Source organism: Haliaeetus albicilla, chromosome 2 (genome assembly GCF_947461875.1).
Source record: "Haliaeetus albicilla chromosome 2, bHalAlb1.1, whole genome shotgun sequence".
In the NCBI taxonomy this organism is placed as follows: Eukaryota; Metazoa; Chordata; class Aves; order Accipitriformes; family Accipitridae; genus Haliaeetus; species Haliaeetus albicilla.
In genome coordinates, this window is record NC_091484.1 from 33,576,976 (window position 1) to 33,595,409 (window position 18,434).

The window sequence follows — 18,434 nt, forward strand, 5'->3', positions numbered from 1 at the left end:
GTGGGTCTTATTAAAAAAGGGAAGAGTTACAGTTGTTCAGACTTGCTCCTTGCAGGGGCTGAAGACAAGAAGCATTAAAATTGTGCCATTTTTACATAAAGGCAAGACTTGTTTTACATGATCTGGCTATGCCGTAACACAAGAAGGATGTCCCCAGCTGAGGAGCTGGGGTTCATCTCACTCTGACACACATCTGACCTAAGGTGAATCACTCCTGGCATCAGTTCTCCATTTGTTAGGCAGAGATGATAATACCTCATCTCTCCCTTCTTTCATTCTTGTCCCTTTAGCTTGTGACTTCTCCAGGGCAAGCACTGACTTCTAACCCTGTGGGTATAGAACTGATAGCACAACAAAAGCCTGAATTTTGAGGGTTTCACATCGTATGCTCAACATATTTGTGAATATTGTTGTCTCATGGAAACCTGCCTAGGTGAACTGAGTCATTACATACTCGACTTTGTAGATGGATACAAAAGAATTGTCCTCTAATAGTGTTCAGGCCACTTACAATTATGACAAATTTAACAATATGGTATGATTTGGGGTGACTTAACAGCTGTTTAGTAACCAGTTGTTCAGCCAACACTAGCTGTTGCTGATGTGGCTGTCGTGGTGCTGTCATGGTATTCCAGTGTTGCTTTGCACTGGAAGCCCTGAAGTGGGGTGTGTCTGACTTGAATAACTTCCCAGTTTCAGAGTAGTCTCTCTATTTTCCTGGCTACTTATAAACTCTGTAGCAGATTAAGGTATTATTACCACTCCCCAACATGTGAATATTCTCAGCTGCCCCACTGCAAAGTTATCTGATGTCATCCATCTGCTCCTAAAGTTTGTTTAAAATTAGTTGTGTGACTTTGCACTGGGGCAGTTTCATACATTATCTGAAATCAAGGCAGTTTCTGTTGTGATCATGTGCCTATGCTCCTCTCCCCCCTTTTTGTGTTTTCCAAAAGCTTAAATGTCATATCTAACAATTTCAATTCCTCCATGTTAAGATGCTTTTAAAAAATGGGCTGGCTGTTGGTCTGTAAAACTCAATCAGGAAATGCACTTACTTTGTATGTAGAGCATATAACCTGTTGAAAATAATGAAGCAGGACATGCTTTGAGGAGTGTAAAGTTTATAAATAATAGTAGTGGAAGTGAAGGCTTTATGATACTAACCTATACTATGCTGTTGCTTCATTAAATTTAGCTACAACAACTAAGTAAAAAAAGTTTTCAGAATTTTTTGTTTTTCCTTCCTGGTCTGTCTCTTTCATGTGAGATATTTTGATATGATAAATTATTCTTGACAAAACTATTGCATTTTCACATTCTTTTCCAAAATTCCATGGGGCCCTGTTTATGGTTTCAACCTGATGAATGTCCTTTTATTTCAGAGCTGAGAGCAGAGGTTGAAATTATTGAGCAGATGAGCAGCAGCAGTGGAAGCAGCTCATCAGATTCAGAAAGCTCATCTGGGAGTGAAGATGAAAGCTCCAGCAGTGAGGGGGAAGAGCCAGCACATGTTTCCCCTTCCCAGCCACCACACCAGCAGTATAACAACAGGAATGCTGTTGCTAATGGCACCAGCAGGTCACAAGGAAGCAATCAGCTCATGAATACGCTCCGTAAGTAAAGGCTTGTGTCTTATCGCTGTGGGAAGCTACTTGAGACCACTCATTTCCTTAGCATGTTAGGCTAACTCCATGAAGTGCTGTTTGCCAAATAGTAATCCCAGGGAGTTGCACTGGCTGAAATATGTGGGCAGGTTTTTTGAACAGAGAGCTGAGACCTGTCTGAAGGTGTGGAGATCGCTTCAGTTTGGTCCAGAGCACCTGTGGGCATCAGTGCAGTGGCCCCCATTGACTGTGCTGAGCCTTGATTCAGGCCTCCAGGTGAAACGAGTGGGTAGAAAAGCATCGGTGTGGGAGGATCTAGTGCACCAGAGGATGGGAATCATTTTAATGTGAAAACATAGATTAGACATAAATAGCGGGGTTGTCACGTGCGTCAGTTAAAGGTCTGCAAAGAATTGTGAATGGCACAAGGCTGTCCTGTGGTCATAAATGCACAGTCTCTGTGGTCTTCATTATTAGTGGTGTTGCTTTGTCAGAGTATTTATACTGTATTAGTCTCAGCTGCATTTTCACAAATAGCACATTTTGAAGGGAAATTTAAAGTGCCATGTATTTGGTTAAAATATTACAGCTGTGGCATTTGCAAGCATTGAATCAATACAGACTCACTCCACCCTTTAAAAAGTGTAAAAAACATTTTTAAAGCATAGTTTTGTCCCATGAGACTCTCTCTGGGGAGATGGTGTACATCTGTGTTGCTCCTTCCTTATGCTAGATCAGGTGTATTCTAACTCAGTGGAGTTAAAATACTGCATTTACAAGAAACTAGAACTTAGTTACCAGAAATTGTTCTTAATTCCTCCTGAGGCATGTTTGCGTACATCTCTTGGCACCCACACATAGGGAACTGGTGGGGTTTAAATACAGATAAATGTAGGATTTCCAGCTTCAAGAAGAAAGTATATTGTACAGACAATACTGAAAAGGCCTGCTGAAAAACTGGAGAGGCCTGTCAGTCTTCCTGTCAGTAGTGAATGTCCAAGTGAAATCCAAAGTTCAATGAAGTCAGTAGGACTCCTTCCATTTCCCTGTTTCTGGTTGTGAGCTGCCTCTTCCCTGCTTCTCCTGGGCCACAACAACAATACTGCATAGGTCATTGAATGTCAAGAAGCCTCTGACTCCAGGAGAGTTTGGGAACTGGTAGAGTAGCTCCTTTTTTCAGGCAGTGATTTTTGCCTTTGGATTTAAAGTCCTTTTGGCAAGGATTAATATGTCCTTGAGCATTCAAGTCACTGGTGACCATCTACATGGGTAGAATCACCCCTAACCCAAGTTCTTGTTTCATAAAAGGGGAGAGGAGATGAAGAAATCCAGGGCATAGCTGTTGCATAGCTGCTCTGCAGCTGCTTGGGGCAGGGCCATGGAAGAATGCTGGAAGAGCTAGGTTCAGTTACCAGAACACAGGCATGATTCTTGCCCCCTTTTATCCCCTTTACCTCACCAAATCACAAGCGCTCTGCAAAACAGGGTCTGAGACTGTAGGTTTTATCCATATCCTGGCCTCCTTTTGTCTGATCTCTCTTTGCACTTTGGAGGGGGGCCTTCACTGTCACAGCATGTCAGCTTAGTTCAGCTGATAGCCTTGAGTTGCAATGGCTTTAAGAATCCTTTTGGTTTATTGACATGTAGAGGCCTTGCACTGGCTACCCAAATGGCCTTAAAACAAAAAAAATCTATTTTAAAGGGGCCGAGAAAGCCAGGGAATTCCCCAGTGCCTTGTCCCAGAGCCATATACGGGAGCTTGACTGGGTGGAGGCTGTGGAATGCCTTCCACAGCTGCTAGCATGGGGAATGCTTTCTCCCACCAGGGAGCAGCTTTGGTGGCTGTGGAGCCAAGGACATTCAGTTTGGCCTGGATCCGACCGTGTATTAGCCCCATGAAGCTCTTAATGTTCTTGGGCATGGAGAGCAGTTCCATTAAATGACAGACGATGTTTGTATTCATTTCTTGCATTATTCTTATTTAAATCTTCCAGTGTAGATGTGACTGTTCTTTGGTTTGATTGCCATGAAATGTGAATTAACGCCTACTCACTTGTGTTTTGTTTTTTGTTTTCCATAGGAAATGACTTGCAGTTGAGTGAGTCTGGGAGTGACAGTGATGACTAGAGGCTGAGCTTTTGCTATTTCTGTTACATATACATGAAGAACTAATTTACCTTGAAGTGATCCTATTGCTTATGAAGAGGAGCTGGCACAGAGATAGTTCCCTGTGTGGAATTTTAATACAAGAAGTGCATAGCCCTACAAAATAGCATATGTTGAGGGCTGGTTTACTTTGTGAATTCAGTGTATATTTTGTGTATATTCTTATTCTTTTAAAGCTTTAAATAGATATGTACAGTGGATAAGCCAATACATGTTTCTCTGTTCCTGTCCACCATCTGTAAGTTTAATGTGTACCTGTATCATGTCATCTAAAAAGTTCTTGTTTGTAGAAGATATTCAGCCCATCGTGGCTTTATGGGGGACTTTTGTATATAGGGTGAGCATGAGCCAACAATGAGTTTAAAAAAACATGCAGGAGCTAGTGTGTGCACTGAAGTGGGACTGTCATAAATTAAGTTTCAATACTAAGTTGATTTTTTTTGTTTGGGACTTTTCTAATGTCTTTTTATTGCTGTTTAGGGTTGATTTAATGGACTTACTTTTAAACAGTTGGAAAATAGAAATCATAAAACCACGTTCATCACAAACCTTGCTGCACCAGTGCCTTATAAGCAGGTTTTTTAAATAGTGCTTCAATTCCTGCCACCTTTCCTATAGGGAGCAATAGTGAAACCTCCTCAGATTGCTTTTGCAAACAAGAGCTGTATTTCACATACAGCCCACTGTACCCTGAGGGCAGTTACTCTAGCAAGATGAAGGATATACATCAGTCACCTGAACACATCCAAATAAGAACCAGATCAGCATTTTCTTTTGCAACTGAAGTGTCTCATTTAACTTGGACATTAAGACCTAGCCTTCAGAAATGTTTAGGAGCCCAGTTACCAGTGAAATTGCAGTGTCACAAATATAAGATACTGGACTTAACTGAAATTGTAAGACCAGAGCCCTCTTCACAGTTTCCTAGAGAATGTAGAAAGAAGAGATGACTAAACAATTAACTGTGAAACAGCAGAAGTCTCTCTCCCACCACAGTTGTCCAGGTAGACTTTAGTCCATATTGTTTGTTGGATGGGATCTCTGTGCTTGGCAGGAATACAGAGAACATGAAATATTTGCCTAGGGTGAAATTCACCCCTGTTTAAGGGGGTTTAAAGGGTGCTTAGTTGGATTATCATTAACTTTTTTTGCTTGCGTGGAAAATGAGTGCCACAGGCAGCTTCTTATAGCTTGAACACCAAGCTGACTTTTTAAAACCAAAATTCAACTGACATAGGACAAGTGGTGCTGTAGTTGTGGTGTAATCCAGGGGAATAGGAAGCTGAACTGGATGCCTCTCCATTTTTAAGTGTCTGCTTTGCACTGCTTTTGTCTTTCTGTTAGTTTGTGTTTTAATGCCTGTTTGTTTACTGAGCTCTTTCCTTTTTTTCTTTTTTTTTTTAAGGTGTTGAAGAGCAAGGCGACATTTGAAGGGAGATTTTATTAAATGGTTTATTTTTTTTGCATAAGATACATATTTGGGCATATTTTTGCATCATTGTACATACATTTTAAAATACTTGTTTTTTTAAAAGTCTTTGTGATGTGGGTGCATATTTTAACAGACAATTATGAAATATACTTGATGGAAAGCCAGAATTGCTCTCCCTTTTTTTTTTTTCCTCTTTCTCCCCCCCGTTCCTCCTCTGACAGTGAAAGTGCTCGTTTTAACAAGCTTGTACCAATTTGGGATTTTACACTTTGGTGCAGGAGATCTGCATGGTAGCTGGCGTTCTAATTAATGCTAATACTGCTCCTGTCTTTTTCCCCAGCTTAAGATCTAAATAAGCAGGGAGACATTTCTCTGATGCCTTTTCCCCATTACTGGAGCTTATTCCTGAGTTCTGTTGACATTATTTGCACTTAAATGGAAAAGCAGCAGTGGAGCATTTTCATTGCTTATCATTCACTGGTTGCTCATGTACTCTGAGATCCAGGACATGTCATGAGAAGCTTACTAAATATGTGTAAATAAAATACATGAAACTTAAGAGGGTAAGACAACACCAGGCTACATTGATTTGAATCGCCAGTTTAATTATGGTGTGGATCAGCAAGTGGGATTCATTCAGATAATCAATTGCTGCCTTGTTTTGTATTTGTACTCTAGGTCGTGTTTCCCTGCTATCCCTTCCTAAAAGATTTCTTCCCCTCCCTTTTTATTGGTAACCAAATCAGCATATTTTCACAGAACTACACCACTTTTAAACTACATTTGGCCATCCTTTGCATCCCCTGGAGATGCATCGTATCAAGGGCAGCCAACCTGTTGTTTGTGAGCTGTTTAGCTGCACATTGCACACCCAGACTACAGCGTCTGGCTGCCCACAGGGCTGGTGAGTAACATGGTGGCCCACAGCCCACTTGCGGGCGTAAACAGGCCAGTCCCTACACGTGTGTGACCAGCCCGTCCCCTCCCTGCCACTGTGTCCCGAGTGGCTCCTGGCATCTCCTGCCTGAGAAGCTCCTGGGATCTCCACCCTTCGCACAGCTCTCTTAGGTATGTGGAACATGTTTTGTGAAGGTGAACCATGTGGAGGCTTCAGTAGGCAACTTTTAAGATCAGAAAGGGTGGTTGCAACTTTCTATCCTTTTTCTAAATACACCTGTGAGTGTGTTTTAAAGCCATTGCCAGCCTGACATTTTGATTTGGGCTCTTAAAATTTAATGTTTCTTATATTCAGAAATAGTAAACATTGTCTATCCTATTAGATGGTTGTTCATTTGTTCATGATTTGTGCCAAGTTTGATTCAGATGGAAATTGGAATTCAGATTACTTGCAGAAAAGCAGTTAAGTGTTCTTTTAATTAGTTGGCAATATCTATAACATGTATTCAGCTCTGGGGCCCCCAATATAAGAGAGACATGGACCTGTTGGAGCGACCCCAGAGAAGGACCATGAACATGATCAGAGGGATTCTCCTATGAAGACAGGCTGAGAGAATTGGGGTTATTGAACCTGGAGAAGAGAAGGCTCGGGGGACACCCTGTAGCAGCCTTCCAGGACTTAAATGGAGCCTACAAGAAAGCTGGTGAGGGACTTTTTCCAAGGGCAGGTAGTGATAGGACAAGGGATAATGGCTTTAAATTGAAAGAGGGTAGATTTAGATTAGATATTAGAAAGTCTTTACTGTGAGGGTGATGAGATGCTGGACCAGGTTGCCTAGAGAGGTTGTGGATGCCCCATCCCTGGAAGTGTTCCAGGCCAGGTTGGATGGGGCTTTGAGCAACCTGGTCTAGTGGAAGGTGTCCCTGCCCATGGCAGGGGGGTTGGAACTAGATGACCTTTAAGGTCCCTTCCAACCCAAACTATTCTGTGATTCTATGCTGGAGAAAGAAGTTGACTAAAATACGTTTTGATGAAACCTGTTAATGAAAAAGGTATTCCTGATTATTCCTGGTAGGTTGTAATCCTCCAGGATTTTAGTAGTAGCAGATCTTACCACCTTATGCTAATTTTTCCACATAAAGTAGGAACATCTCTTATATGCCAGTTAGTTAAATGTGACTTAACAGTGCATATGGAATGCAATTATCTGAACGAACTGAAACTAAGTAAATATTCCTTCGCATTCATGGGAGAGCTGCCTGCTGGCTATAATGAGGTTAGCAGTTCAAGACACCTTTGGTTTCTGATGGTTTCTGTTCAGTGACTTCATCCATTTCAGTGGTTTGACTTTTATTAAAACTTCACCAGCAAACATGACCTGCTTATGACTTTTCCCATAACTAGAATTGCTTTAGGAATAATAACCAATAATGACTTAAATTGATTCAATTAGATTGTCATAATTTCAAATATTGTTACTTTTTTTTTTTTTTAATAAAAAGGCTTGGTTTCCAAAGGAACAAATTCAGTCACCTGCTTGTCTGTGTTGGACACCTTAAAATACGATTGCAGCAATGCCCGAGCTCCTCTTTCAAATTTTAGCCATGTGCAGAAAAACTCCGATCCACCTCTGCCCTTGTTCCACCCCTGAGGGCTGACCAGCCCTGTGGGCAGGCGCAGCTTGAGTCACTCCAGCTAAACCACAGGCACGGTCACCTCCAGGCGAAAGGTGTCCCAGTCCCCTGATGAGAGCCACGCATTTGTAAGAGCATGCAGCACTACCCTTTCTTGTTCCACCAAAGCATCCCCCTCCTGTCGTAAGTCTTGGCTGAATTGATTTTGTTGAGAAGGCAGACTGATAGGAAAATGTTTTCTTCAGCATTGCTTGGAATAGCTCAAAGCTTAACTGTGGGTAGTACATCTATTTTGAAGATACTGTGCCTAAGTTGATTTGCACAGTTTGCTTTATTATAAGCTAGCTATAGGCCTGTTTATAGCTATGTATAGAAACAGTCTGCTGTGCAATGCTTTACAGTTTTTTTTCCTCCTTTAAAGTCCATTTATTTGAATTAAAAAAAAAAATTCAACAATCCATGCATGTCTTTTTTTTTTTTTTTTTAAATTTGGAAACTAAGAGAAATGTAACCTGGAATTACTTGTAATGGAGAACACTTTCAGTAATTGCCCATGCTTCATTGTTCAGTGTGCTATGCATTTCCTGCTAGCTGCTGAGTCAGAGGGATCCTATGGAAAACACAGCTGCCCAGCAATGGGCATGTTGATGGGATGAAGGCTTCTGCTGGTAACTCTGAGAGTCTTGGGTTCAGCTCCTAACGATGAATGACAACATCTTGAATCTACCTGGTTATTTACAGTTTTTTATACACACACAAATACATGTAGTATCAAAGGAAAAAGAGCATTGCTGACGCTTGCCTTAAAAACAAAAGTTGCAATGTTGGGAAATCGTTGGCGCAGACATGTGAACTTAAAAGTAGTTGATTGTTATGGATATTGTACACCCAAACCCTGTTCTCAGAAGATAAGCTGATTAACGAACTAATAGTTAGCCTCTGGTTTACGTGAGAAGGGTGTGTATATAAAGTGAAAGGTATCTGTTTGGCTATTTCTTCCTATTCCCACTGCTTACACTCCCTTCCTTTCTTTCTTCTGTAATTCCATTATTTCTAGCACATGTATGCTTTCTGCTGCCAAAGTCCTGCAGGAATTTACAGGAAAGGAGGTGGGCGTTGAAACCTTACGAATGCATTAGCTGTATTCACCCTTGCTCTAAATTTATTGTAAATGACAAAGACCTTGTGAATGGACCCATCTTCCTGCCCCTCCTTGGCTTTGCCTTCATTGGGACTAAGCAATATTCCTTTGGACAACAGGGAAAGAAAGGGCTAGATGTGAGAGGGTGAAACACCTCAAGCTGCTGCTGCTGCTGGGTACATTGAGGACGCTCTCTCGCGGAGCCATGGTCTGAGCTAGCCTGACTTGATCTTGCAGCTTCGTTGTAAATAAAACACAAAATTCATTGCTACCATTACCCTGTGGCTGAGAGGAGAGAGGTGGAACTTGGAGAAAAAGTGGGTTAAAACTATCTTGCTAAAGGGATCTGCACAAGAGTTTTGGTGAGATGTTTGACCCTGCTGCTAACTTTCATTCAGGCCTGCCAGTGAGTTTGTGTGCTGTGTGTAGTGGGGGTACCCACGTCTCCCTGGCTTTTGGGGCAGATGCTGTTGGAAGCAGGGGCTGGAGCAAGGCTGACTTTTTTTTTTTTTCTATGTGCTGTTGGATTTAGTTGAACCATATGTTTTAAAAATGGCACTGACAAGCTAAATAAGACAACTGATGGGATATCTTGGAAGGAATTGTATGAATTTGACTTGAAATCCCACAGAATCCGTAGGTCTGGTATGTCTGCCAGTGATTTTAATTCTCCCGAACTTTTGTAAAAACAGGGCTTTCTGGAGGCAAAGTGTAAAAATGCACTAAATATCATATTGAAGGTTTTGCGTGAAAATTTTGACTGGCGTTTCTTCCCAGACCAGCTAGCTTTGTTGTAAGACCCTGTGTGAAAATCTTCAAGGCACACTTGTACAGAGCCTCATCTGAAGGAAAACGTTCCCTGCATGTTGCAAGTAAGATGTAATTGTCCACTTCTTTGCAACCCCAGCCAGCCCATAAATTCTGCCATCACCCCTTCATAACTTGGGAGTTGGCTTTTTCCTCTGTAGCTCTGACACCTCCTTAACATTTTCCTACTGCCAGATATTGTAATCACTAACAAAAATAACCAAGCATCTGCTCGGGAAAACAGCTATCAAATAGTTCAGTGAGCAGCATGAGTTTTACTCCCATGCTTCAAAAGTCTTGGGACTGTGATAGTGTATTGGGTTTGTGTGATGGGGTTTTGGTGGGGGGGAGGAGCTGCAGGGGTGGCTCCTGTGAGAAGCTGCTAGAAGCTTCCCCGGCTCCAAGGCCGAGACCATCAGTGATGGTGGTAGCGCCTCTGGGATAAAATATTTAAGAAGGGAAACCTGCAGCAGAGAGGGGAGCGGGATGTGAGAGAAACCCCTGTGCAGACAGCAAGGTCAGTGAAGAAGGAGGGGAGGAGGAGCGGGGGAGGAGGGGATGCCCCTGCAGCCCGTGGTGGGACGGCAGGCTGTCCCCCCCAGCCCGTGGAGGGGAGCGGGGGAGCAGGTGCCCACCTGCAGCCTGGGGAGGACCCCACGCTGGAGCAGGGGGATAACCCCGAAGATGGCCGTGACTCCATGGGAAAGCCTGTGCTGGAGCAGTCTGTGCCTGAAGGACTGCAGCCCATGGAAGGACCCACGCTGGAGCAGTCCATGAAGAACTGCAGCCCATGGGAAGGACTCATGTTGGAGAAGTTCATGGTGGACTGTCTCCCATGGGAAGGACCCCACGCTGGAGCAGGAGGACATCCCTCATGATGCAAGAAATATATTTAGGTATGCAGTTGCTGTGTAATTAGGGAAGAGAGCTGGCTGCTTGCGTCTGGATAGTGGAGACTGAAGGAGGAAAGGAAGGGTAGGGATGGGGACTACTCAGCAGCAGCAGGCTCTGAAGTGGTTCCCTGCTCTTTTCAAAGGGGAGTTAGTGGGTCTTAGGACAAGGGAGATTGCCAGTTCCCCCTGGGAGAAAAGATACTGATTGAACCTGATCCCCAGAAGTGAATGGGCACTTCCAAAAACCAGTTCTGTGGTAACCCTGTCTTACTCCATATTAATTCTTTCAGGCTCATGCAAAAGACTAAGGTGCTTTACCTCAGGAACAGAGTCAGATTTTTCTTCCATGCTACTGAGGATGGACTCAGCATCATAAACAAACTGGTGTAAACAAGAAAATAAAGCCCCTGATTAAACATTAGCCAGTGAAGATACTAGGTTTGGTGGTTAGTTAATCCAGCCAGTGAACTTGCTTCCCAAATGCCATCAAGAGATTTTAAGGTGCAGTAAATATACTGTAGCTGTGTCTACACTACCAAGTAGTATAGCCCAGGAGCAGATCCATAATGCAGAAGAGTGCTGAGATTGCAATGTGGGCGCTGTCCACCTTTAATCTGAGAGGAATCCACTTCGTGTGACCTCTCCATGATGCAAACCACAGCAGGGTAAGTGGGGATGATTGGGGCATTCACTTTGTAAGTGCTCTCCTGACCTGAGCTAACCACTAATGTGTACGCACCTTGCATGAACTGGCCCTGTTCCAGCTTCTCTGCAAAAATACTGGGATAAGAAACAGCTTAAGAAATATTGCTTAATCCCAGAAGCATAATATTAGGCTTTATAGAGACATTCTCAGTATGGTATTAATATATGAATCATGCTGAATAATAACACATGATCAAATAGCTGAGACTTAACCATTTTTTTAAAAAAAAAACCTTTTTCCGCAGGAGGAACTCATATTTTCACAAGCTTTAAGGCATGAACAGCATTCCTATGTAGTACACACAAATCTCCATCTTATAAGGTGCTAAGTGACTATGCCAAATCAAAAAGAAGGCTCTCAGCAGCAGAGCTAGGACCAGGCTGCAGATTTTCTCATCCAATCCTAACAGCAGCCTCATGCCTGCAACGTTAACGCAGCACTTGCCTGTGCAGGAAGGTATCCCAACAGACTGAAGTTGGGAACCGGTCTGACTTTCAGAGAAGAGCTTTTAATTGCAGATGAATGATCAATGCTTTTTGCTTTTAGAAGTGTAGGCTAAATTTGGGAAGCGGGGGATCTTCTTTTGCCATGGGGTGTTGACCTGGCCAATATCATTGCTGTCACTGCCTGCACTCGCTTTTATATCACTCTTCCCCTAAAGCAAGTGACTGTAACAGAAATAAGTGATGCTTCCAACTCACTGTGGACCTACTGACAGAGCAATTGCAACAGAAGTTAGGGCAAGGTCTGGACCAGTGTCCGTGCTTGGGAAAAGACCCTCAGGGTATGATGTGCCAGATACTGCTGTATCTGTGTCAGTTCACACCAGTGCTTGTACCAGTATCTTTTTTTTCTCTGTAGACTATACAGTCAATTTTCCTCTGCTTCTCCCAGCCTTTAGAAGGAAAATAAATCACTGTAGTTAAAATCACAAGTCCTCGTAAAAACCTGCTTGTGCCCAGAAAGCTAAGTATCAGAGCTTGCCTGAAGCTTAGGAAGAAGTGGCATCTTTTTCAATAAATTTGCATCTCTAAAGAGATGATAAGTGTTGAATCAATTTCCCTATGTTTAAAATAGCAGAACATTAAGGATTCTGGCACTTGAAGCAATCAACAAATTTGGGACTATTATGAGAATATCTTTTATACTAGTAGAGCAATTCGTCTGAAAATCAGGGACAATCTGCAGCTCTGTGCCCTTTCAATATCATAAAGGATTGCAAATTGACAAAAAATCCTGTTTGTTTGCCTGAAGAGGTTATCATGCCTTATGACGTTCAGGTCTTTGCAAAACCACCTTTCAGCTCTTAATAAGCCAATTCGTAATATAACCCCCAGTTGGCTTGCCTGGCCACACAATCTGCTCATGGCTACACAGATCCAATGAAAAACAAGAGTGTTGGCAGGTACTTCCTGGTAAAAAAGGCAGGAACTGTGGTGTACCAACCTCTATGCCCAAAAAAGATGCGAGGGCAGAAGCTGTCCAATGCTCTCCTCCCGACTTCTCCCATCCCTGTATCCATCCTGGGCTTGCTAAGCCTCATCTCTGGCCATGTCTGGATGGCTGCTTGCTGACCCTCAGCTGGCTGCCCCTAAACAAAGTTCACAACTCTTCATTCCTATCATCGCATCTGTCTTTGAGATGAGTCATACCGTTTTCAAAAGGGCGCTCAATATTAAATGTGTATGCAGCCTGTGCTTCTGAAAGTTTCAAGGAAAATCAACTTCTTTCAAAATCAGCTGGTGGTGTTTCTATCTCCATGCAGTAGGATGAAGGCTTCGTGCTGGGCTTTGAGCGTCTGAATAAAGGGAGGATGGATGAAGATACCTACAGAGAGCTTCAGGTGAAGTGATCCATGGTGAATGCAGCCTCATGTGTTACACTCAGTTTGCTGACTCATCAAATATTTTCATTGTATTTCAGTACATTGCTTACAAATGTAATGTGCCATTGCTTTGATAAATGCATAACACTATTGAGCCTGAAGACACCCCGCTGTTACTGCTCAGCACCCAGCAATGCGGTGTAATACTGCTGGTCTGGGTGTCAAGAGCAATAGAGACTTCGAAACTGCCTGCCTGCAGGACCAGGAAGATGACAGGGCATCAGTATATTCTCCCTCACACTTAGCACATGATCTTCCTACTCCTAAAAGGCAGAGATTTGGAGGACAGATTTGGGGGTTGTTTGATGACTTTTTAAAATTTAAGTTCGTATTTTGGAGCAGGTAATGCCACCAGGGAAAGCTGCTAATTAGCAAGTGGATTTTGCATAGCCCAGATCTTCATCGCTATTTATGTGCTTGATTTCTTACTGCCAAAGCGATAGGATGTTCAACCATTGACTTCAAAAGGAGGATGTCAGGATTTGTGGGAGCAGCAGGAACTTCATTCTGTGTAGATTTTTAACTAACATTTTTTGGTAGTTTAAAACTTAATTGAGAAACCATGCATTTCTAGTTCACCTTCCCTCTACAACATCTTCTTAGCTTGGGTCATTCTTCACAGTTTTCTTGCGCTTTCCTCAACTCCATTTACCATGGTAATGGGTTTAAAAAAAAACAACCCAAAGCAAAGACGACAGCCAAAGCTGCATTCCTCATTAAAGACAAGAAAACCACAAATCGCTGTCTAGGTGCTCTGGAGGGAAAGTCAGGTGGGGAACAATTTGCAAGATAACCAGCGTGCTGGCTCCTGGACTCCAGCCTTGGGGAATGATGTGGTTGGGATTGTGTGCTTGGGAAGGATGCAGCACCCGATGGGTGGGTTGGAAATATCATAGCGGCCAGGAATTTTTCACTTTTTAGTAACTTCCATGTAGATGCTCAGCAGTTAAAAACTGATCTGCTGGGCATCAGTCACTCGGCTTGAGTCCCTGGAAGAACCCCCCGCTGCTGTGCTGCAGTAGGACATTTAATGCTGTTACAGGCTCGGTGAAAACATGAGTAGAGCTGTGATGGTGCAAGGACCATTGAAAGCCCTGCATAGACCAGGCTTTTGCAGGAACAGCTGTTGCAGCACTTCTCTCAAGCAAGTGCAATAGTCAAGGCTCTGGACATGCGAAATGCATGTTGCGAATGAGTTGATATGGATAACAGTAACAGATATTTTCTTTTTCAAGGTCCATGGTGTAAAGAAGGTCTTTGAGAGGGTGACCATGAGGCAATCAGCCCCTCGCCCATTTTTTCCCCCTAGGATTTCTTGATCCTCTTCTCTTCTGGAGCAAGGGAACCAGTCTTTCCTTAGGAGACCAAACTGCAGAGACAGTGTAGAGATGCAAGAGAACAAGCTGACACAGGACAGCAATTAACGGTGTATCTCTAATAATTTACTGAAGCTCACTCTCCTGACCTTTCTGTATTTAGATCAGCAGGAAGGGTGCGTAATGAGGACCGCGAGAGGGCAATCGGGTTCTTACAGCTGGTCAGGCAAATTAATGCGAATTGCTTGGCAGTTCACCAAAAGCAGACCAATGAGGGCTCTTCATAAGAAAGAAAGAAAAAAAAAATCTTGAAGGTGGCCAGTCCATGGGCTGGATTTGTCAGATTTCTAACCCACTGTAAAGGAGAATAGTGGTTCTGTGTTTTGGAGAGACACCACAGCCGCGGGTGAGTTGCCTTTGTCTGACACATTTCAGAAACCCTTCTGCTCCTCCACCTTCCGCAGCTTCTTGCTCCCCCTCCCCTGCGTCCCTTTTCCTCATGTCATTTAATGTTGCTGTGTCCTGGGGGAGTAGGGGAATAGTGAACACTTGGCAAGGTGCTCTTCCTTTCCTCACTTGAGCACAGGGCTGTCAAGTTTCCAGCTTTCTAGACCACAATCATCACCAGGCATCTCAGAGGCAAGGGCTTTTGTAAAGGAAACTCCTGGGAGCCAGGTATCTGATACTTTAAAAACCTTCCCCTCCACACCTCCTCCAATCCCTGCAAACGGCAGAAAATTGGTTTATCCACTCAACCCTCATGCTGTCATTCACCTTTGACCCGACAATTTATTTCTGGGAAGGTGGAGGACTTGCATAAAACCAGAAGTCACCTGTAAAATGCCGATATTTGTATTTCTGATTTAACTAGCATGGCTATGGCAGTGCACGTGCTCTCCCCTTCCTAATACTCTCCATACACTCTTCAAAGTGAAATGTCACTTCCAGTAGGCAATAGGTACTGGCTGGTGGCATCCCTCTGAAATGATCCAGCAACATCTCCCTTACCTTGTGATGGCCTGGATTGAGGCGATGGAAAGCACCGGAGCTGCTGTGTCCTGGCGGAAGATGGAAATGCAAGTGCATCCCCGCAGGGTAGGGGGAAATACCTTCCCTCTGGTGTGGTTTCCCTTCTGCAAGCCGTCCCTGCCACAGCAGACAGCTTCTTGACCTCCCCTCTCCTCCTCTCCCAAGGAGACAGCTGCTCCTCTTATGTGGCCATCCTTCAGGGCATGGATGCTCATGGGTATTTGGAGCAAGTTGGAAGCAAAACCATGCGCTTGACTTATACTGGCCATCTACCTGTCTACTCAAATGAGCAGCGAGTGCTTCTGCTTTTGACTTGCAGAGAGGGAGAAGGGTGTCGTGGGCACTGCATCCGCCTCGCATCCACGTTGACATCCCTCAGCCCCTGGCAATGGCGTGATGGCCAAGGGCTGCCGAGCCTGGCTTGTTCTGCAAGCAGCACTTCTGCGGGTTGCTTTCTAGCATTGCCAAAATCACCATCCTTTACTGGGTTGTTTTTATAATCTGCTTTTGGATACAGGTGTAAGGGCAAAGAGACTCATCACATGTAAATAAACAAATAAGCATGGCTGTCCGTTTTGAATGGCTATGCTGTCAGACGTGACAAAGGATATTGCAGCGCATGCTGCAAGAAGATACTTAAAATCTCATTCGAAACCTGTCAGCTTCCCTACCCCACAGAAGGGAGATAACAAACAGCACATACTTCAAAGCTACGTTTTAAGGACTAAAAAGATGTTCACGCGGGGCTTTGAAAACGCACATAAATCATAGGTGTTAACACCAAGACCTCGTTTATTTGAAATGGTGGCTGCTTGCAGTGCAGCCTTGACCTCCCCTTGCTGCTACGGGCCAGGACGCTGCCAGCCGGGAGGACACGGCTGCCTGGCTGCCTGCCTCGGGTGGCCCCAAACCCGGGTGCCAACCCCTGCGCATGGCCCCGCCAGCGAGAGGGAAGGCGAGGGCTTCGTTCCCACCGCCGCATCCTTACCCAACGCCAACACCGTCTTCGGGGAGGGCAGAAAACAAGGCCAGACCTCGGGGAAGCGCAAAGAGACGGCAGCATTGGGGTCGACCTTGGCGGCTGAGCACTGTGGTGGGGGAGATGTCTGCCCGGGTGGTGGCACCCTGCCCACTAGTTGCAGGCAAGCCGACAATGTCCCGTTTTAGAAGAAAGGGCTGTATTTTTCCATGTCCTATTTTCATGCTAATTATGTAAATACATTTGGAAAAAAAACCCCACCAAACACCCAACACTGAAAGAGCGCTGAAGTTGCAAAGCTCAGAACAGGACTCACGGCCTCGCCAGCCCCCAGAGTCCCGACAGCATGTGGTCACGTTCGGGTTTCTGCAGGACCCCTGCCTCATTCGGGAAATGGCAAGTGGTTTAGGATTTCCTTTCCAGCTGTGCAGGACTCACTGCTCCAGCCCTGGGGCTGCCTGCAAAGCCACGGATCTTCCACAGGTGCCCCACACACCAAGTGCTTTGTAGGTATTACTGCATCCCTCCCCCCCTTAGGCCTGTGTGGTAGGTAGGAGACTGATGTTGCCTCATTTTCCCCTGGCAAAGGGAGGTGCGGCGGGACCGGGGTAAGTACCTACAAGAGCACCGCCAGGTTCTGGGATCTGAGGCACCTGGGCCAGGAGTTTCGGAACATTTGTAATTTTTACCATGCTTTGCACAGTCAGAGCACAGCTTGAAGTGCAGTGAGGGGTGCTCAGCACTTGCCACTCTAATAGCAGCCCGGGAACGAGGGCAATATCCAGATTATCTGCAACGGAATAAAGGAAATGTCCTTTGGTGGAAAAGCCAGCAGGCAATCGCATCCCACGTGCACAAAGGGGCTGAGTTATGGTTGCACGAGCACTCATGTCGCTGATATTTCCTGATACCTCAGCGCTCAGCTGCAACGCCAGTGGAAGTTTTTCTCCATGGTATCATTAGTACCGAGCTCTGCCGCACCCATGCCCGCAGCTGGGTGAAGCCAGGGGGCCGGAGACGATGACCGTGCGGTGGAGCGCAGCAGCGTGGGTGCTCAGAGCATGCCCAGGGGCCAGCCAGAAGCAAGGTGGCTGCCTCCTTGCCACAGCCTGGCTGGTGCTGCCCCGGTCGGCCTCATCCCCTCCACAGCTTGCGACCTCACCAGTGACTTTGGCAGCGGTCAAATGATTTATGCACCAACGAATACGTACGATGGGAGTGTACGATGCGCGACACAGATGCCGACAGTTGGGCCGTTTGATACCTGTGGTGGAAATGCAGTTAAACACCGCTCTGGAGACAAGCAACGGCCGCTGGGCATTATTTAGAGGCCAGCGTTGCTTTCGTCGGTGCAGACTCTCTACCTGCTGCCACGTATGGGCTCTGTGCGACCTGGTCACCTCTATGAGATCCCAGGCTTCCAGCTAAAAACCCACCCAGGTCTGTGGGGATTTGTTTTCCTTTGTGGCACAGTAGACACCGATGCAAATCGAAGGCCCTTTATAAATGCAGATCAGCGCTCGTATCTCAGATGCCTTGCTAGACATACAGATAATCACTTGGGATATGCTAGGAAGAGCAGTATGTACCTAACGGCAAACGCATCGGTCCCCAGCATCGTTGACACAAACCATAAAGCTTCCCACCATCACGGGGTGAATCTGTCTGTGTCTAGACAGCCCGATGTCTTGCATTTGGGTGGCTTCCGCAAAGGTTAGCGCCAGGGGGTACCGATTGGTGTAGCGTAAGAGGGTATTGCTAGGCGGACTTTCTCTTTCGTAAAAGGCGAAATTCTGGATCGGTTCCGGAAAGCAGAGTCTTGCTGACAACGGGTCCCTAGGTGGGCTTCCCCCCCCCCGCCCCCAAGCTGCCAGAAGGCGTCAAGTCTCTTGTCCGCAGCAAATTCCCAGCCGGGCGGCAGCCGCCCGAGCCCTGACGCCG

At 45.1% G+C, this 18,434-nt stretch overlaps 1 protein-coding gene across 1 annotated transcript in view; it reads left to right on the forward strand.

Moving 5' to 3' along the window:
• The window catches only part of EAF1 (ELL associated factor 1), a 172,655-nt gene that overhangs the window by 15,441 nt on the left and 138,780 nt on the right, over positions 1-18,434 (forward strand). Inside the window, exons 5-6 of the mRNA XM_069770340.1 lie at positions 1,386-1,616; positions 3,688-7,066. Of these exons, the coding sequence (XP_069626441.1) occupies positions 1,386-1,616; positions 3,688-3,734 (278 nt within the window). The 3' untranslated portion in view covers positions 3,735-7,066. The remainder of the gene's footprint in view (positions 1-1,385; positions 1,617-3,687; positions 7,067-18,434) is intronic.